The sequence below is a fragment of the Vulpes lagopus genome, chromosome 7 (assembly GCF_018345385.1).
Source record: "Vulpes lagopus strain Blue_001 chromosome 7, ASM1834538v1, whole genome shotgun sequence".
Lineage (NCBI taxonomy): Eukaryota > Metazoa > Chordata > Mammalia > Carnivora > Canidae > Vulpes > Vulpes lagopus.
The window spans coordinates 45,705,097-45,722,745 of NC_054830.1; the positions used below are offsets into that span (position 1 = coordinate 45,705,097).

At 36.8% G+C, this 17,649-nt stretch overlaps 1 protein-coding gene and 1 pseudogene across 1 annotated transcript in view; both read left to right on the plus strand.

Moving 5' to 3' along the window:
• ARL8B (ADP ribosylation factor like GTPase 8B) overlaps positions 1 to 17,649 on the plus strand; it is a 45,704-nt gene that overhangs the window by 20,625 nt on the left and 7,430 nt on the right. The window contains exons 2-5 of the mRNA XM_041764128.1: positions 11,320 to 11,400; positions 12,638 to 12,711; positions 13,237 to 13,330; positions 17,350 to 17,417. Of these exons, the coding sequence (XP_041620062.1) occupies positions 11,320 to 11,400; positions 12,638 to 12,711; positions 13,237 to 13,330; positions 17,350 to 17,417 (317 nt within the window). The remainder of the gene's footprint in view (positions 1 to 11,319; positions 11,401 to 12,637; positions 12,712 to 13,236; positions 13,331 to 17,349; positions 17,418 to 17,649) is intronic.
• LOC121496359 lies at positions 9,212 to 9,299 on the plus strand (annotated as a pseudogene).

Below are 17,649 nucleotides of genomic sequence, written 5' to 3' on the forward strand. Positions count from 1 at the left end.
TTAGAACCTGCTTTAGCTCACATGTGAAGATGAGTAGTAGTCTTTTTATATAAAGACACAGATGTTTATTAAAGATTTATGGTACACCCTTGGTGCTTATGGGAAATACATTCAGACATATTAGTGACTTGATTTAGCAAAACTATATTTGCTAAAGGTCTGTAGCACTGATTTCTTTTGGGGTCCATTTTCATGTTATTACTACATTGTGATAATTTCTGGGTGAGAATGCACTGTGATGTGGTCTCTCAGTGTTTAACTAGGGATGCTCACTAGTAAATTGTTTTACAGACAAGCAAGTTGAGTTTCCCTTCAGCAATTCTTTGGATATAGATTTAGTAAAAACCATTATTAAAGTGCTGTTAATGAAAGCTATAGTGAACACAGAAAATAATCATTAGAGACCTTTTGAAAGGAATTTTCTTCAGGAATAGAGGTTAGCAGAGATGAGAGTTTTCAGGTTCCTAATTGAAACTGATTTTGAGAACATTGGAACATTGTAATCCTCAAGAGTTATCTTTGTAAAGGAGATTGCTGCAAAGTAGCCCTATTGGTGTTAGCCAGCAGTAAGGATTAATTAGTTGTTTAAAATGAGTTGAATTGGAATGACAGGTATTTAATAATTAGTAGTTAGTTCCTTTTGCCATTATGCTTTTAAAAAGTTTTCATTTGGAAAATTTTTGTCTGTTATGTTTAGTTTTCATAGCCTAGTGTCAAAGAAAACATAATGCCTTCCACTCATTGAGTTGCCACCCAAAAAGAGAGATTTTAAAATCCATGTTGCTACTGTTTGGGGTGTTATATATATGCTAATAATGTAAAAACCTACCAGTAATTCACTTGAAAAATAAGCTATTCACTTCCAGTTCTCCCAAGGCAAACTTGATTGTTTGCCAAATTACCATAAATTTAACAACATTAATAAAGGGCAAAACAAACCAGACACTAGCCATTTTAATACTAATATCTAGAGACTTGTCTGGACACTTTTAGATTCAGGTGTGGTCCTTGGCGGAGAAGTCTAGCAAGAGCACCTCTGTGGGGCAGAGAGGCAGTGCTTGAGTGGTTTGTGAGGACCTGGACAGCAGTTAAGAGTTAAATATTACATCTTCTGAGTTGGAGTGGGTTTGTTTGCTTCAGACATGAAAAGAATGCACTTGTTAATAAAAACCTCCTGTTTGGGAGCAGAAACTCCTATCTACAGTAGCCTTTGAGACTAGGGAAAAAAGAAAAGCAAAGGGAAGGGAGTAGTAAACACTTAAGGTAATAGAGGAAGTGAAGTAGCAATAGACACTTAAGAGAAGCAGCTATTAAGGACAGGAGGTAGAACCTTTGCATTCTGAGCAAGAGCGTTCAAAGTTGTGTGTATCTATATGCAATTGAAAGTGTCATAGCTGGGACTGAAATTTACATTTCCTTACTGATATTCAAGTAGCACAATAATAGATTATCTGCAGAAGCTGGCCTATTATCCTATGTAGATTATAAATTATCTTTAGATGCTTAAATGTCTTTACTTCAGCAGTCTTCCTAGATACCCAGTCATCCATATTATCTTTGTTTTAAATGGCATGTGTTTGTCATGCAATATTTTTATATTTGTTTCCTAATTTCTTTGTCTCTGTTATTTGAATAAGTGAGTGAATAAATAAACGAATGAGTAAAAGCAGAGGCAGAGTAGCTTTGTGGGTTTATGACCATAGAGGAAAGGGTAAACAATAGAGGTGTTTATGAATTGGTACAACACACATTCATTGTCTCTGTATGCTGTTGATGATTGGATCATATGTGAAACAGGCTTTTATAAGTGGCCTCCCTAGTCTAGAGATGATACATGCCAAGCCTGAGAGCTGTAACCACTTTTCCCTCTTCTGTACAGACAACACAGACGGAAGAGCACATCCTCACTGAGCCCAGGTGGGAACCCCTGGGTTGATTTGAACTGCCAGACAAGATGAAAAGCATTGGCATTTAGACCACAGTCTACACAGGGGACCTTTCCATGCAAGAGTCTAAGGATGTTATTTCTTTAGCTAGAGTTAGAAGTTTTTTTGAGTTGGTATTTCAAGTTGCATCTTTTTTTTCAAGGTTAATCTTGTGGGACGCCTGGGTGGCTCAGCAGTAGAGCATCTGCCTTTGGCTCAGGGTGTGATCCTGGAGTCCCGGGATCGAGTCCCACATCGGGCTCCCTGCATAGAGCCTGCTTCTCCCTCTGCCTGTGTCTCTGCCTGCCCCTCTCTCTCTCTCTCTCTCTCTCATGAATAAATAAATAAAATCTTATATTAAAAAAAAAAGGATAATCTTGGAATTTCATGATTTTGTAGAAAGTTTTTATTATTTGATTTGCTTCAGAGAAATAATTTCTAAGTTTAGTTTATTTAGAACAGTGGCCCATTTTGAGAATTTGGGCCATTTGAAGAAAAGAGGCCTTGATTATGTTCCTGAGGAACCTGAAACTTAAAATTTGGGGATGGTTCTTTATTCTGTATGGTAAGTACTAAAGAGAATCCCGCTCTCTCCAAACAAAATTCAAAAACAAACCCACTGGAATTTTGAGAGAAGTTATTCCTTGGTTAATAAGATTCTAGCTGTCCAAACAAATTTTTTAATGTGTGCTTTCAAACTGGTGTCCTGTTGGAATGATTTATATCTGTAGTTGGAAGTAAGTCCAGATTTACACATAAAACTGAGAACAAATTGTCTTTTGGGAAATTATTAAAGGAGAGATTGTCCATAGTGTTCTAAAATTGGGAGAAAATTGAACATTATATTAATGACTCTTGAAGGGCTACTGTAGTGAATGATTCTCTTTTCTAGCCCCTTAAAAAGAGTGTTTAGGGGTGTCTGGGTGGCTCAGTCAATTAGGCATCTGCATGTGGCTCAAGTCATGATCCCAGGGTACTGGGGTGGAGCCCTGTGTCAGGCTCCCAGCTCAGCAGGGAGCCTGCCTTTCCCTCTCCCTGTGCTCCTCTCCCCCACTTGTGCTCTCTCTCTCAAATAAATAAATAAATAAATAAATAAAAATCTTAAAAAAGTGTTGTAAGGGAGATTGCCTTAGACATGATTTCTGTGTTCAGTGATAATTACTGTACTAAGTGCTTAGAAAAGAAAAGGAAAATATGTTTCTCTTAGGAAAACTAAGAGAAGCCTAGATGTAGAACACACTATAATTCATTTCCAGGTTGTAAATAAATACTGAAACATTGGAGTATATTTTAAAATGCCAGTTTTAAAGCCCAGAGGATTTTACTTTATACCAAAATTATAAAATATAAAATATCTATTTTTCTATTAGAAGACATTTGTAGGGGCAGCCCAGGTGGCTCAGCGGTTTAGTGCCACCTTCAGCCCAGGGTGTGATCCTGGACTCCCGGGATCGAGTCCCACGTTGGGCTCCCTGCATGGAGCCTGTTTCTCCCTCTGCCTGTGTCTCTGCCATTCTCTCTCTCTCTCTCTAATAAATAAAATCTTAAAAAACATTTTAAAAAAGACATCTGTAAATGAATGTCCTTTTAGAACAAGATGAGCAATGACTTCTCAACTTGTTGGAATTCCTTATGACTGAGTGTATTCATGAGCTTTAATATTATTGTAGGCAATAGGTAGTAGTGGCATGGCTGATATTATCTTCTAACTCCAGTTGTCATTGATGTAGTATAGGAGAAGGTGATATTTGATTATCCTCATTTAAAAATTGTCATTTAAAAAATGAATTGTTTGGAAATAGTTTCAAATTCACAAAAAAGTTGTAGGAATAAAAGCATTGCAAGAACATCCATACACCCTTTACAGAGATCAGACTATTAACATTTTATTTCATTTGCTTTGTTATTTGTGTAGTCTGTGTGTCACTTTACATAGGTAAAATACATGTACCATAGCCCTTTATTTCTATTTTTAAAAAGATTTTATTTATTTATTTGAGAGACATCAAGCGAGCATGGGGAGGAAGAGGGGCAGAGAGAGAAACAGACTTCCCACTGAGCAGGGACCCCAACTCTGGGCTTGATCCCAGGACTCTAGGATCATGGCCTGAGCCAAAAAAAAAAAAAAAGCAGCTGCTTAACCCATCAAGCCACCCAGCTGCCCCTTCCTCTCCCATTTAATAGAATGTTTCTCGTTTGGGTCGTCTGATGTTTCCTCAAGATTAGACTAGATTTAGTTTATGCATTCTCAGCTTAAATAGTAGGACTCAGGAGATATTGTATCCTTCTCATGGTATCACTTCTGTGGGCACGTGATGTCCATCTGAGCCTCATCTGTTGATTTTGATCCCTCAGTCAAGGTGTTGTCTGATTTCTCAATTGTGTTCTTACTAGTTTTTCGTCCTGTAATTAATGAGTGGTTTGTGGGGATATACTTAAAGACCATAGCTTGCTCCTCATCAAGATTTCCCCCTAGATCTACTTTTCATTTTAAGTACTTCACCATCAAAAAATAGGTTGTCGTTCTTCTCACTAATGTAAGTTGAAATTTAAGAGTAATATTACCAGCAATTTGGGCAGCCCTGGTGGCTTAGCAGTTTAGCGCTGCCTTCAGCCCAGGGCAGGCAGGATCCTGGAGACCCAGGATTGAGTCCCATGTCGGGCTCCCTGTATGGAGCCTGCTTCTCGCTCTGTCTGTGTCTCTGCCTCTCTCTCTCTCTCTGTGTCTCGTGAATAAATAAATAAAATCTTTTAAAAAAAATATTGCCAGCAATTCCACTTAGTAGTGAAATAAAAGAGGCGTAATAATACTACTAACTAGAAAAATTAGTATTGGTAATAATAATTTTATGTTAAAGGTTCTTGGAAAGAAAAATTACTAACTTGCATATTTATTGGCCATATATTCTCACTTAGCAAATGTGTGAATTTTGGCAGTTAAACAATTGAGTCATAGTGTTTGTTGTTTAAAAAACAAAAGACTCCTGTTTAGCCTGTTACCAGTAGTGTCTTCTAGCTAAAAGTAGAAATTTATATTAGGCATTTGTCATGTTGCTTGCTACATTCTGTCTTTACAAAGTAGCTTGATAATCAAATCCTTTAAAAAAATTTTTTTTGTTAGGGAATACTCTGAGAATTAGTCAAAGCAGGTATTTTTCCACTTGTCTTTTCAAGTTTATTAGACTGGATTGGATTGCTACTGTAGATGGACAGAACAAGCAAAGAGAAGCTTATTTTCCCATGCTGTTAATAGCTTGCTTTCTGCATATTTGTGCATTTAAAAGAGCAACTGTAAAATCTAACCTAATTCATTTAGAATCCCTACTTTAAAGCACTGAAATGTATATCACTGTGTTCTCCTCAGCTCTACATGTGAGTTAGCAATAAAGGAAAAGTTTCTGGGACAAGATTTGCTTTTAGCCTTTGATATACCAAAGAATTTTGGGAAAAGAGAGCCACATTTTCCTACTGTTGTAGGCATTCATCTCTTGCTTAACTGTATTTTAAATGAGAGGCATATGAATAAAACAAAACTTTGGACATACTCTTCCAATTTCCTCTTCTAGATAAGGTAGCTTCATTCCAAAAGTAAAATGACTTGCATGTGGTTTGTAAGTTGCAAAACTGTAATAAGATTCCCAGACTTGGAGGGTAATCTTCTTTTTGCCATCTTATTTGCTTCACATTTATTTTGCCCAGCTAAACAAATTCCAGGAATATTGCCTTGAGACTTCGGCTTATATGCTGTGTGTAGATGACTATAGTTCTATCCATCGTCACAAAATCAGTGAGTGCTACTTGTATAATATTTATTAAGTGCTGGGACGCCTGGGTGGCTTAGCGGTTGAGCGTCTGCCTTCAGCTCAGGATGTGGTCCCGGAGTTCTGGGATCGACACCTGCATCGGGCTCCCTGCATAGAGCCTTCTCCTCCCTCTGCCTATGTCTCTGCGTCTTTCTGTGTCATGAATAAATAAAATCTTTAAAAAAATTACAAAAAATATTTTTAAGTGCGAAGAATGGTGTTTGGCATTATTTGTTAAGTTTGTTAAATAGAATGATACATAATTAAGTTTAAGTAATATTTCTTGGTTCCATTTTTTTTTTAAATTTTTATTTATTTATGATAGTCACAGAGAGAGAGAGAGAGGCAGAGACACAGGCGGAGGGAGAAGCAGGCTCCACGCACCGGGAGCCCGACGTGGGACTCGATCCCGGGTCCCCAGGATCGCGCCCTGGGCCAAAGGCAGGCGCCAAACCGCTGCGCCACCCAGGGATCCCTTCTTGGTTCCATTTAAGTAACATCTGTTTGGTTCCTAAATTGCTTGTTAGCACTAGCAACAGAATTAGAGAAAGTTATTGTTAGCTTCTATAACCAATAAGAAGTATTGGTGAAGGAAATGAAGGAACATCTAAGGAGCACCCTAAATGAATACTATTTTATATTATATATAATATATATTACAGTATAATGTCATCAAAGATTCATCTGTGTTTTAGCATGAATAAGTTGTTTTTTAAGGCTGAATAGTATTAAATTGTAGGAATAGTCCACATATTGTTTATCTGTTCATCTGCCAGTGGCCTTTGGGTTTCTTCTACCTTTTGGCTGTTATGGATAATGCTACTCTGAACATGGGTATACAGCTATCTCTTTGAGTCCCTGCTTTCTGTGCTTTTGGATATATAACTGCAGTCTATTTGCTGGATCATGTGGTAATTCTATTTTTTAACCTTTTCAGGAACTTTCATACTGTTTTTCCTAGCAGCTGCACCATTTTACATTCCTGCAACCGTGCACCAGGGTTGCAATTGCAACTTACTTTGTTTTTTATTGTTTTCATTTTTGATAATAGCCATCTTAATAGATATGAGGCGGTATCTTCTGTGGTTTTGATTTGCATTTCTCTAATGACTAGTGATATTGAGCATCTTTTCTTGTCCTTATTAGCTATTTGTATATTTCCTTTGGAGAAATGTTCTTCAAGTCCTTTGCCCATTTAAAAAAAAGTTTTTGTTAAGAGTTTTTTAGAGCAGTTTTAGGTTCACAACATAATCAAGGAGGGGAAGGTATAGATCTTCCCATATACCTCCTGCTCTACACTCACAGCTTTGCCCGTTATCAGCATCTCACAGCGGAATGGTACATTTGTTACAAGTGATGTACTTCATTGACATAATCACCCAAAGTCCATAGCTTACATGACTTTTCACTCTTTGTGTTGTACATTCTTAGGTTTGGACAAGTGTATAATGACACGTATCCATCATTACGGTATCATGCAGTTTTTCCATTGGCTAAAGATCCGCTCTGCTCTGCCTATTCATTTCCTCCCTGCCCCTCCAACTCCTGTCAACCACTGATCATCTTACTGTTTCCATAGTTTTGCCTTATTCAGAATATTGCTGGGGTCATGTTTTCAGTCATTTTTTTGGAATCATAGAGTATGTAGTCCTTCCAGATTGAATCTTTCATTTAGATATGTTTTTAAGATTCTTCCGTGTCTTTTCATGACTTGGTAACTCGTTTCTTTCTAGTACTGAATAATATTCTATTTCCTGGATCTGCCACAGTTTCCTTACTGAAGGACATCTTGGTTGCTTCCAAGTTTTAGCAGTTATGCATAAAGGTGCTGTAAGCATTAATGCGCAGATTTTTGTGTGGACTTAAGTTTTCAACTTCTTGGATAAATACTAAGGAGCATGATTGCTGGATTGGATGGTAAGAGTATATTTGGTTTTGTAAGAAACCACCGAACTGTCTTCTGTAATGGCTGTACCATTTTGCATTCCCACTAGTAATGAGTGAGAATTTCTGTTGTTCACATCCTTACCAACATTTGGTATTATTGGTATACCAGATTTTGGCCACTCTAATAACTGTACCATGAAATCCTTTTGTTTTAATTTTCATTTTCCTGATCACATAGGATGTGCAGTGTCTTTCCATATGCTTATTTGCCATCTCTATCTTCTTTGATAAAGTATCAGTTAAAGTCTGTGGTTCATTTTTTAGTTTGGGTGTTTCTTTTTATATTGTTGGGATTTTAAGAGTTTTTGTGTATTTTGGATAATAGTCTTATTGGATATCTGTTTTGCAGATACTTTCTCCTACTCTAATGCTTGTTTTCTAACTCTGTAACTACTCTAAATCTTGTTCATAGGGAAGTTTTTAATTTTAATGAAGTCAGTTTATTGTTGCTTTCATGGATATAGTGTCTTTGGTGATACCTCTGCCCCCCTTTTAATCAGGTTATTTTTTTGTTGTTTTGTATCATAACTGTTTTGATATATGTAGTTTTGATGTCATGACTAGATTTTCACATATAAATCATGTGAAAGTTTTGAGAATTATAATGTTTAATATAAATGAAAGCAGGGATTGTGGTTAATATCTTTTTTCTGAAATCAGCCTAATGCCTCCAAATGGAGCAGGGTGGGGGGAAGGTAGAACTTTGGAGTTAGTTATGTAGAGGAAATTAATTTGTAAAATTGGAATTCATTATGCTCAGGACTTGTAGACAGTTTTAGAATCATGTGTGGCTGGCATAAGGTCACAGCAAACAATTAGCCAGTGTTAAGGCCTTGAAAATAGTCCTGTTTGTTCAACCATTCCTTTGTTGAGAGATTTTATAACCCTGGGCTGTTTACCTAAAAATAAGAGTCAAGTCAACTGAGAAGTTGATATTTGGTAAATAAAATATATAAATATGTAGAATGTATAAAATCAGTATTAGCTGTGACTCATTAGGTATAGTTTGTAATTGTAGTCAAAAAAATATAAAGGATACCTGGGTGGCTCAGTCAGTTGAGCATCCAACTCTGGGTTTCCGCTCAGATCATGATCTCAGGCTTATGGGATTCAGCTCTGCATTGGACTCTGCACTCAGTGCAGAGTCTACTTAAGATTCTCTCCCTCCTCTTCTATCCCTTTCCTTCCACCCCCACCACTTGCTCTTTCTTCCTTTCTCTCAAATAAATAAAATTAAAAAAAATATAAGAAATACAAAAGCAATTATGACACTTATGATACTTTACTGATGGATATAAAAGATTTGAATGTTTATTTTTTTAAGATTCCACTTACTTACTTATGAGAGACACACAGAGAGAGGCAGAGACAGGCAGAGAGAGAAGCAGGCTCCCTGCAGGGAGCCTGATGCAGGACTCCATCCCAGGACCTTGGGATCATGACCCTAGCCAAAGGCAGATGCTTAATCAGTGAGCCACCTAGGCATTCCAGATTTGAATGTTTAAATGAACAAACCATGTGCCTGTGTGGAGAGACTTGATAGTGATTAAATATCAAGAACTGATATTTAGCATGGCCCCTGTGCAAGGATGACATGCAGATTCATGAAGCATTCCATATTTTTGGAAACCTTCAAATGTGGTGGGAATGCAAGCTGGTGCAGCCACTCTGGAAAACAATATGGAGGTTTCTTAAAAAGTTGAAAATAGAGTTACCCTATGAACCAGCAATTGCACTACTGGGTATTTACCCCAAGGATATAAATTTAGTCATCCGAAGGGGGCACCTACACCCCAATGTTTATAGCAGCAATGTCCACAATAGTGAGACTATGAAAAGAGCCCAGATATCAATGGACAGATGAATGGATGAAGGATGATGTAGTATATATGTACAACAGACTACTACTCAGCCATCATAAAAAAAAATCTTGCCATTTGCAATGACATGGATGGAAATAGAGGATATTATGCTAAGTGAAATAAATCAATCAGAGAAAGACAATTATCATATGATCTCACTCATGTGGAATTAAAGAAACAAAACGGGAGGTCATGGGGAAGAGAGGAAAAAATAAAACACGACGAAATCAGTGAGAGAGACAAACCATAAGTGACTCTTAATCAAAAGAAACAAACAGGGTCGCTGGAGGGGCGGGAATGGGAGGGGGGGTTACTGGGTGATGAACATTAAGGAGGCCATGAGACGTGCTGAGCACTGGGTATTTTAAGACTGATGATCACTGACCTCTACATCTGAAACCAATAATATATTACATTGACAATTAGTTGAATTTAAATACAATTAAACAAACTTGATGGTTAAAAAAAATTTGATATAGGGTAGCCCTTCTCAAATTAATATAGTTAATATAGTTCCAGTCAATATTTTAACCAAAATAAGAATTTTTAGTTTATTTGGAATGTGTGATGAATCCAGACAACTTTGAAAACATTCCAAATTCTTGATCTTCTATATAAGAATAAGAAACTGTACAAGCTACAGTAATTCATCTAATCCTCATTTAGGAATAAACAGGCTAATGGAGAAGTATTGACTTAGATATAGAACTGTCTCTGTATGGCATTTGGCATATCATTTCAAATAGGAATGTGTGGATTTTTAAATGAGTGGGATGATTGAAAGAAGTAGCTTTCTTGTACTATAAAATCATATTCCAGATGGATGAACATTTTAAATTTTAAAAAGGTATTCAAAAACTATTATAAAATATTTTAATCTTAATGATAAGAAGGTCATAAGAAAAAACAATTGATTACATAAAAGGAAAACCTATAAAATGACAAAATATTTTATAAGCTTGTAAAAGACAAGCTTGGAAAAGCTATTTAGCTGAAGTTGTTAACAGTTATTGTCAAAATAATTTAAATCCTAAAAATGGAAAAGTTTGAAGTTTTACTTCTGATTTCCTATTTTGTGTTAACATTTATGTATAGGTGGGGAAATGAATAAATTGTCATTTATAGTTACAGTATGTTTTTTAAATTTAAGGAAATAATGTAAAAAGTTAATTTTTTAAATGGGGGAATATGTATTTGTATGAACAAAATCATGTATCCCTTTAAGAATTATGGATATAAGGAATATTTTCTTTTCTGTGTTTTTTTTTTAAGGGGGGGGTAGGAGCAAGGGGAGAAGGAGAGAATCTTAAGCAGGCTCCGCCCAATACCCAAGGGCTTAATCTCACAACCCTGAGATCATGACCTGAGCTGAAAGTGAGAGTTAACTATAAAGAAGCACCTATAAAGAATGTTTTCTTAAGACAGATTGTTACCCCCACTAAAAAATTAGTTATATACTAAAATGGTTATAGAAGCATGGTTGAGGGCAGCCCCGGTGGCTCAGCGGTTTCGCGCTGCCTGCAGCCCAGGGCAGGATCCTGGAGACCCAGGATCGAGTCCCACTTCAGGCTCCCTGTATGGAGCCTGCTTCTCCCTCTGCCTGTGTCTCTGCCTCTCTCTCTGCATCTCTCTGTATCTCTCATGGATAAATAAATAAAATCTCTAAAAAAAAAATTTTTTTTTTAAATTAAAAAAAACATGGTTGATGTATGAAGCTTATGCCATGTTTTATGTCTTAATAAATATTGATTAATCTAACTTCACATGTTTTCTTTTGTTCAGTCAGGTCAATTCAGTGAAGATATGATACCCACCGTGGGCTTCAACATGAGGAAAGTAACTAAAGGTAACGTCACAATAAAGGTATGTGATCTTGCGATACTTGATTCATATTGTCAGCATATACTGCTACAAATTTTTCTGTTTTTTTCTTTGCTTTTTACATATTTATTTGTACTTCTTAACTTATGAATATGTTCCAAAAGAATGTAAATCAGTTGTTTTTTTCTTTCTCTCATAAATCAGAATGTTTAAGTTGAAATGTTATTAATTGCCATGAAAAAACTTAGGATATGGCTTGTCAGAATAAAATTTGGGATGTGGATATTCCTAGGAAATAAAAATCCCATGTTTGAGATCCCATATTTAGAATGTGATTATATTATTTCATGAACAGTATTTTATATTGAAAGGTAACTTATTATTTATAATATTGGCAATTTAGTATTATATTTGTGGTGCATATATGGTAACCTAGTTTTCACTTTCTTTGCTACCAAGCCGTAAAATTAAAACTATAAAATAGGAAAGCTAACTACTTAAACATAATTTTGTTTTTAGAGTGAGTTTGATGGGTTTTAAATTATGGACTGTTGAACTGTTTATTATCAGAGGCCATTTTTGTGTGTGTGTGTGTGTGTGTGTGTGTATGTTCTGTAGTTAATGGGAGTTTACTTCTAATTGTCTAGACCCTTACAGTGGTTTCACCCAATTTCTGTGGCTCACAGAAGCTGCTTACTGAATTCTTTCTGGAGCTCATCTAATGAAGCATCTCACTTTTCATGTATAGGTCTTTTTATGCGTATTACAGGTGTCTATAGTTAAACTGGAAGCCCCTTGAAGGTAAATACCACGACTTAAGACATTTATGTAGCACCGTGTCCAGAATAGTATCTACGGAGTAGACATAATTATGAAATTATTGTGGGTAGTAGCTTTCATATGGATACAATAATTTTGTATCAGAAAAATCATTAGGCATTAATGCATTTCCTGGCAGACAATTAAACTTTAATAGGTTCTGAATGAACTGTTGTTTTCTCTTTTGGTATTCAAATCTGGATGATGTATGATTCTGTAGATGCTACAAGTGTTATCTTAAAGATACATTTTCACTTTGAAAATTTATTGTTTTACAAGCAAAGAAAGTATTGCACAAAATTTTTTTAGTAGAACTTATTAGATCAATTGTAAACATATTAAATACGAGCTTCAAGTTTATAAGTGGACCCCAGAACTACTTCTCTCCTTCTTCTGATACTTTTTCTTCAATGTATTACTTAAAATATCTTTATTAAGATTTGTCTGTCTTGATTTAAAGATTTGGGACATAGGAGGACAACCCCGATTCCGGAGCATGTGGGAAAGGTACTGCAGAGGAGTCAATGCCATTGTGTAAGCACTTTTTAAAAAGTCAACTTTGGTTTCCAGGAAAAAAGTTGTTTTTAATACTTCCAACGGCTCAGTTTTTATTTCATGCAGTTAGTAGTCTTTCTATTTTCTTAGTGTAATCCCATTAATATGAAACTTTAAAAAATTTAATCATGAATGAGAATTTTATTTATGTTTTTGTTTATGCAGCTAAGAGCTAAGGGATGTAAGTGTTTTATTATCATTTGTTAGCACCTAAGTATAGTTTGTTTGAAAGATTTTTGGGTACTGAGCTTTTCTTTATCTAGGTCTTTGTTTTGATTAATGATTTCAGTAGTGTGAATCATTTTTTAAAAGTTTATTTAACTAATCTTTATACCCAGTGTGGGTCTCAAACTCATGACCCCAAGATCAAGAGTTGCATGCTCTTCCAACTGAGCCATCCAGGTGCCCCTTAGTAGTGTAAATATGAAAATTAAAAAATCTGTATTTTTAATTGTGGCCATCAGAGGATTTGGAGAAGACATATCAAAATTGCTTTTTCTTAAGTTACATGATAGATGCCGCAGATCGTGAAAAGATAGAAGCCTCTCGAAATGAACTACATAATCTTCTAGATAAACCACAGTTACAAGGAATTCCAGTAAGTATGGAGTTCTTATTTTATATTATATGATGGTAATATTTATTATTAAGATTATAATTATATGATTATATTATATTTGAAATCAGCTATTATGTCTTAAAGTCTTAAAACACTTACCTTTACTGAATATTAGCCATATACTGGACACTGTGCTATTTATTTATTTCTTAGCCAGCTATATATTAGACTATCTGCAATAGAAGCAATGCTCAGTCCTGGGGATACAGTGATGAACAGAAGTGAATAGAAATATGCTCACTGCCATCATGAAGCTTGTGGTTTAGTAAGAAAGGTAGATGCCATGAAATCATTTGAATAATACAGCTCTGTTAAGTACTATGAAGGAGAGGTACAAGGGGCCGTGAGAGTTGTAAATTAGAAGGGATATTTGATCTAGTTTGAGGGAAGATCTACGAAGGATTCCCTGAGGAAATGATGATTGAACTGATTTTTTTTTTCTTTAAAGATTTTGTTTATTTATTCATGGAGAGACAGAGGCAGAAACATAGGCAGAGGGAGAAGCAGGCTCCATGCAGGGAGCCTGATATGAGACTTCATCCCAGGATCACCACCTGAGCCAAAGGCAGACGCTCAGCCACTGAGCCACCTAGGTATTCACTTGAGCTGAATTGTGAGGGATATGTAGACAAAGGCCTTTTGGTAGGAGGAAGCAAGGCACTGAGAGGAGGCCAGTCTCTAGAGCAAACAGCAAAGTAAGAGGGTGGGGAGAGTGGTGAAGCCATGTGGCAGTAAGGATCCTAGAGGAGACTGGGTATGGACTGTGTGGGAAAGTGTAGTGTTATAAAGCTTTTTTTCTGAAGGATTTCTTTCTTTCTTTCTTTCTTTCTTTCTTTCTTTCTTTCTTTCTTTCTTTCTTTCTTTCTTTCTTTCTTTCTTTCTTTCTTTCTTTCTTTTCTTTTCTTTTCTTTCTTTCTTTCTTTCTTTCTTTCTTTCTTTCTTTCTTTCTTTCTTTCTTTCTTTCTTTCTTTCTTTCTTTCTTTTTTCCTTCCCTTTCCCTTTCCCTTTCCCTTTCCCTTTCCCTTTCCCTTTCCCTTTCCCTTTCCCTTTCCCTTTCCCTTTCCCTTTCCCTTTCCTTCTTCTTGATTTTATTTATTTCTTAGCACACTTGGGTGGCAGAGGAACAGAGGGAAAGAGAGAAGCAGACTCTGCCCTGAGCTTGGAGCCCCACACAGAGGGGGAGGGAAGGATTGACATCATGACCCTGAGACCAGGACCTGAGCCAAAATCAAGTCTGACACTCAACCATTCAAACCAACTGAACCACCCAGGCACCTTACTTTGTAGTGTTTTAAATGATCAGATTTATTATTTAAGTCATTCTGATTTCAGATTAAGAATGGATTGAAGTGGCAAATGGGACTGTAAGGATGGCAGTGTTAGGAAGCTGTTGAAGTTGTGCTGACAAATTACAGTACCATGGATTAGGGTGTTGGTAGTGGACAAGATGGTGAGAAAAAAACAGATTTTAGGGATATTTAGGAACACTGTCCACCAGACTTGGTGGAAGAGGAGATCTAAAGAATAATTCCTAGTTTCTGGTTCATGAAGTTAGATGGAAGGTGGTGCCATTTGTTGAGCTGAAGAATGCTGGAAAAGGACCAGTTCATGAATGTCAAATACTTGAGGTGTATTATCACATTCTTACAGCATAATGAGGTTCGTGGTTATCCTTCCTTTCTAACACTTGTTCTTCAGGGTTACATGGCAACATTAGTATGTTGTGCATCCAGGTTTCTTTTTTTTTTTTTTTTTTTAATTTAATTTTATTTATTTATGATAGGCACACAGTGAGAGAGAGAGAGAGGCAGAGACACAGGCAGAGGGAGAAGCAGGCTCCATGCACCGGGAGCCTGATGTGGGATTCGATCCCGAGTCTCCAGGATCGCGCCCTGGGTCAAAGGCAGGCGCCAAACCGCTGCGCCACCCAGGGATCCCTGCGCCACCCAGGGATCCCTGCATCCAGGTTTCAAATCTATGTCTGTCTGACTTCAAAGTCTCTTCTTTTTCTCCTGTGTTAGGACCTAGTTCCTAGTTCTATATACCTACCATAAGTAAAAATCAGGGATGCCTGTGTAGCTCAGCGGTTGAGCACCTGCCTTCAGCCCAGGGCGTGATCCTGGAGTCCTGGGATTGAATCCCACATCGGGCTTCCTGCAGGGAGCCTGCTTCTTCCTCTGTCTGTGTCTCTGCCTCTCTCTGTGTGTCTCTCATGAATAAATAAATAAAATCTTAAAAAAAAAAAAAAAGTAATCAGTCTTACCTTATGGACACCATAAGTCTTTTAGTTGCAAGCAATAGAAAGCTGACTTCAGTAGAAAGGAATTCAATGAAATAATATTGGGTAGCTCCCAGGGTCTCTGAGAAGGCTGCAAATAAGTAGGCTCGAGAAATAGGCTGGAACAAGGAAGCTAAGCAGCTGTCAGGGTCATATCCAAACTCCCACCACAGAGTAAGTCTGGTTACCACATGTAGTTTCTGAACACTAGACACAAATTGTTCTGATTGAAAGGTCATCTAGCTGATTGATTTCCTTTCCCTATCAAAATGGGTTCTCTTGGGGATCCCTGGGTGGCTCAGTAGTTTAGCGCCTGCCTTTGGCCTAGGGTGCGATCCTGGAGTCCCAGGATCGAGTCTCACGGCCGGCATGGAGCCTGCTTCTCCCTCCTCCTGTGTCTCTGCCTCTCTGTCTCTCTCTCTGCCTCTCTCTCTCTCTGTCTCTCTCTCTATGTCATTCAGAAAGAAAGAAAGAAGGAAAGGAAGGAAGGAAGAAAAAAGAAAAGAAAAAGAAAGGAAGGGTTCTCTATCCTGCTTTCTTACATCACTGACTCTTCATTGAAAAGTTTGGTTCATTCTAGATTATATGTCCATGCTCTTTTAGAAAGGAAAGCTAGGGGAAAAAATTATCCATTGAACCAAGTAGCTTCATTGGGAGGCAGGTTCATAAGGTAGGAGGAGAGTTCTTAAATGTAGTAAGAGGGCTAAAATGCCAGGCAACCCCCAAACTGACAGCTGATCACAAATGACCGTGATAATTATTTTTAGAAATTCAGGCAGATCCAGCTTGAGAACCTAGTGTGACTTAAATAAGTATGGAGAGGGTGAAAGTTGGGGAAAGGGAGACAGGCTCTGGTTGAACATTCTCCTGTGAGCTCCCTGTGCTCCTCAGCTCTCTGTGCTTCAGTCCTTGTCTCTTTATCCTTTGTGCAAAGTAAGAGTCTAGGTCTTATAAGTAGAATCAGCCAAAGTGTATGGAGTAGGGGTGTATTAAGTGAAAGAAATAGCTGTGGCAAGGTAGACATGACATGTACTTTGTTGAGATGGATCAAAGATTACATGTTCTTAGAGAACACTGACCTTAGAGTATGGATATTCTCAAATACATTATATGTACTCATATTCTTTGTTTTCTCTACGGCAGAAAGAACATACCTGAGAAAGAAAGGGTGGTAATTGGGAAGCTGTCTCTGCTTTCCTTTCTTTTCAAAGGACATCTCACAACCAGATGATGACATTAATTCATTCCTAGAGTTTATGACTACTATATTTATCCTGATCTCCAGACTTAACCATTGTCTTAGAATATTTATGCATGACATTCTATAGGATGGGTCAATTTTAAAAGCATGTTTATGTGTTTGTATGATTAATGGCTAACAAAAAATGATTAAAAAATTATTCCCCCACTTTGGTTAAGATCATAATTACATTTTGGTACAGATTTATTTAGAAATTTCAGAATGCATACCATAGACTTAAAATAATTTAAATAGAAGTTGGCAGCCACATTGAATTAAGTCATCTGTGTGGTAGAAGTTAAAATGAACGCTAATTTGAATGATTAAATAAATGAGATAGCCCACCAGTTACACAAATATGCCTCAATATTATGGCATGTGGTAGCATTCCAATTTTAATGTCTACAAATATGACTATCATATGCTTCTGTGACCTTTTTCTACATAAACGTTTATTGTTAATATCTCTTTTTTTTAAAGGTACTAGTACTTGGAAACAAGAGAGATCTTCCTAATGCCTTGGATGAGAAACAGCTAATTGAAAAAATGTATGTCTTAAGAATGATGATGTTTTAAAAAACTTTTTTCTAAATTAGACTTTTTTGCCCACTACTTTGTTTAGCAACATTATATTATTATTTTTTAGAGATTTTGTTTTTAAGTAATCTCTATACCCAACATGGGGCTCGAATTTACAATCCTGAGATTGAGTCATATACTCTTCTGACTGAGCCAGCCAGGCACTCCTGTTATTTAGTAATGATTACAGCCATGTTTTAA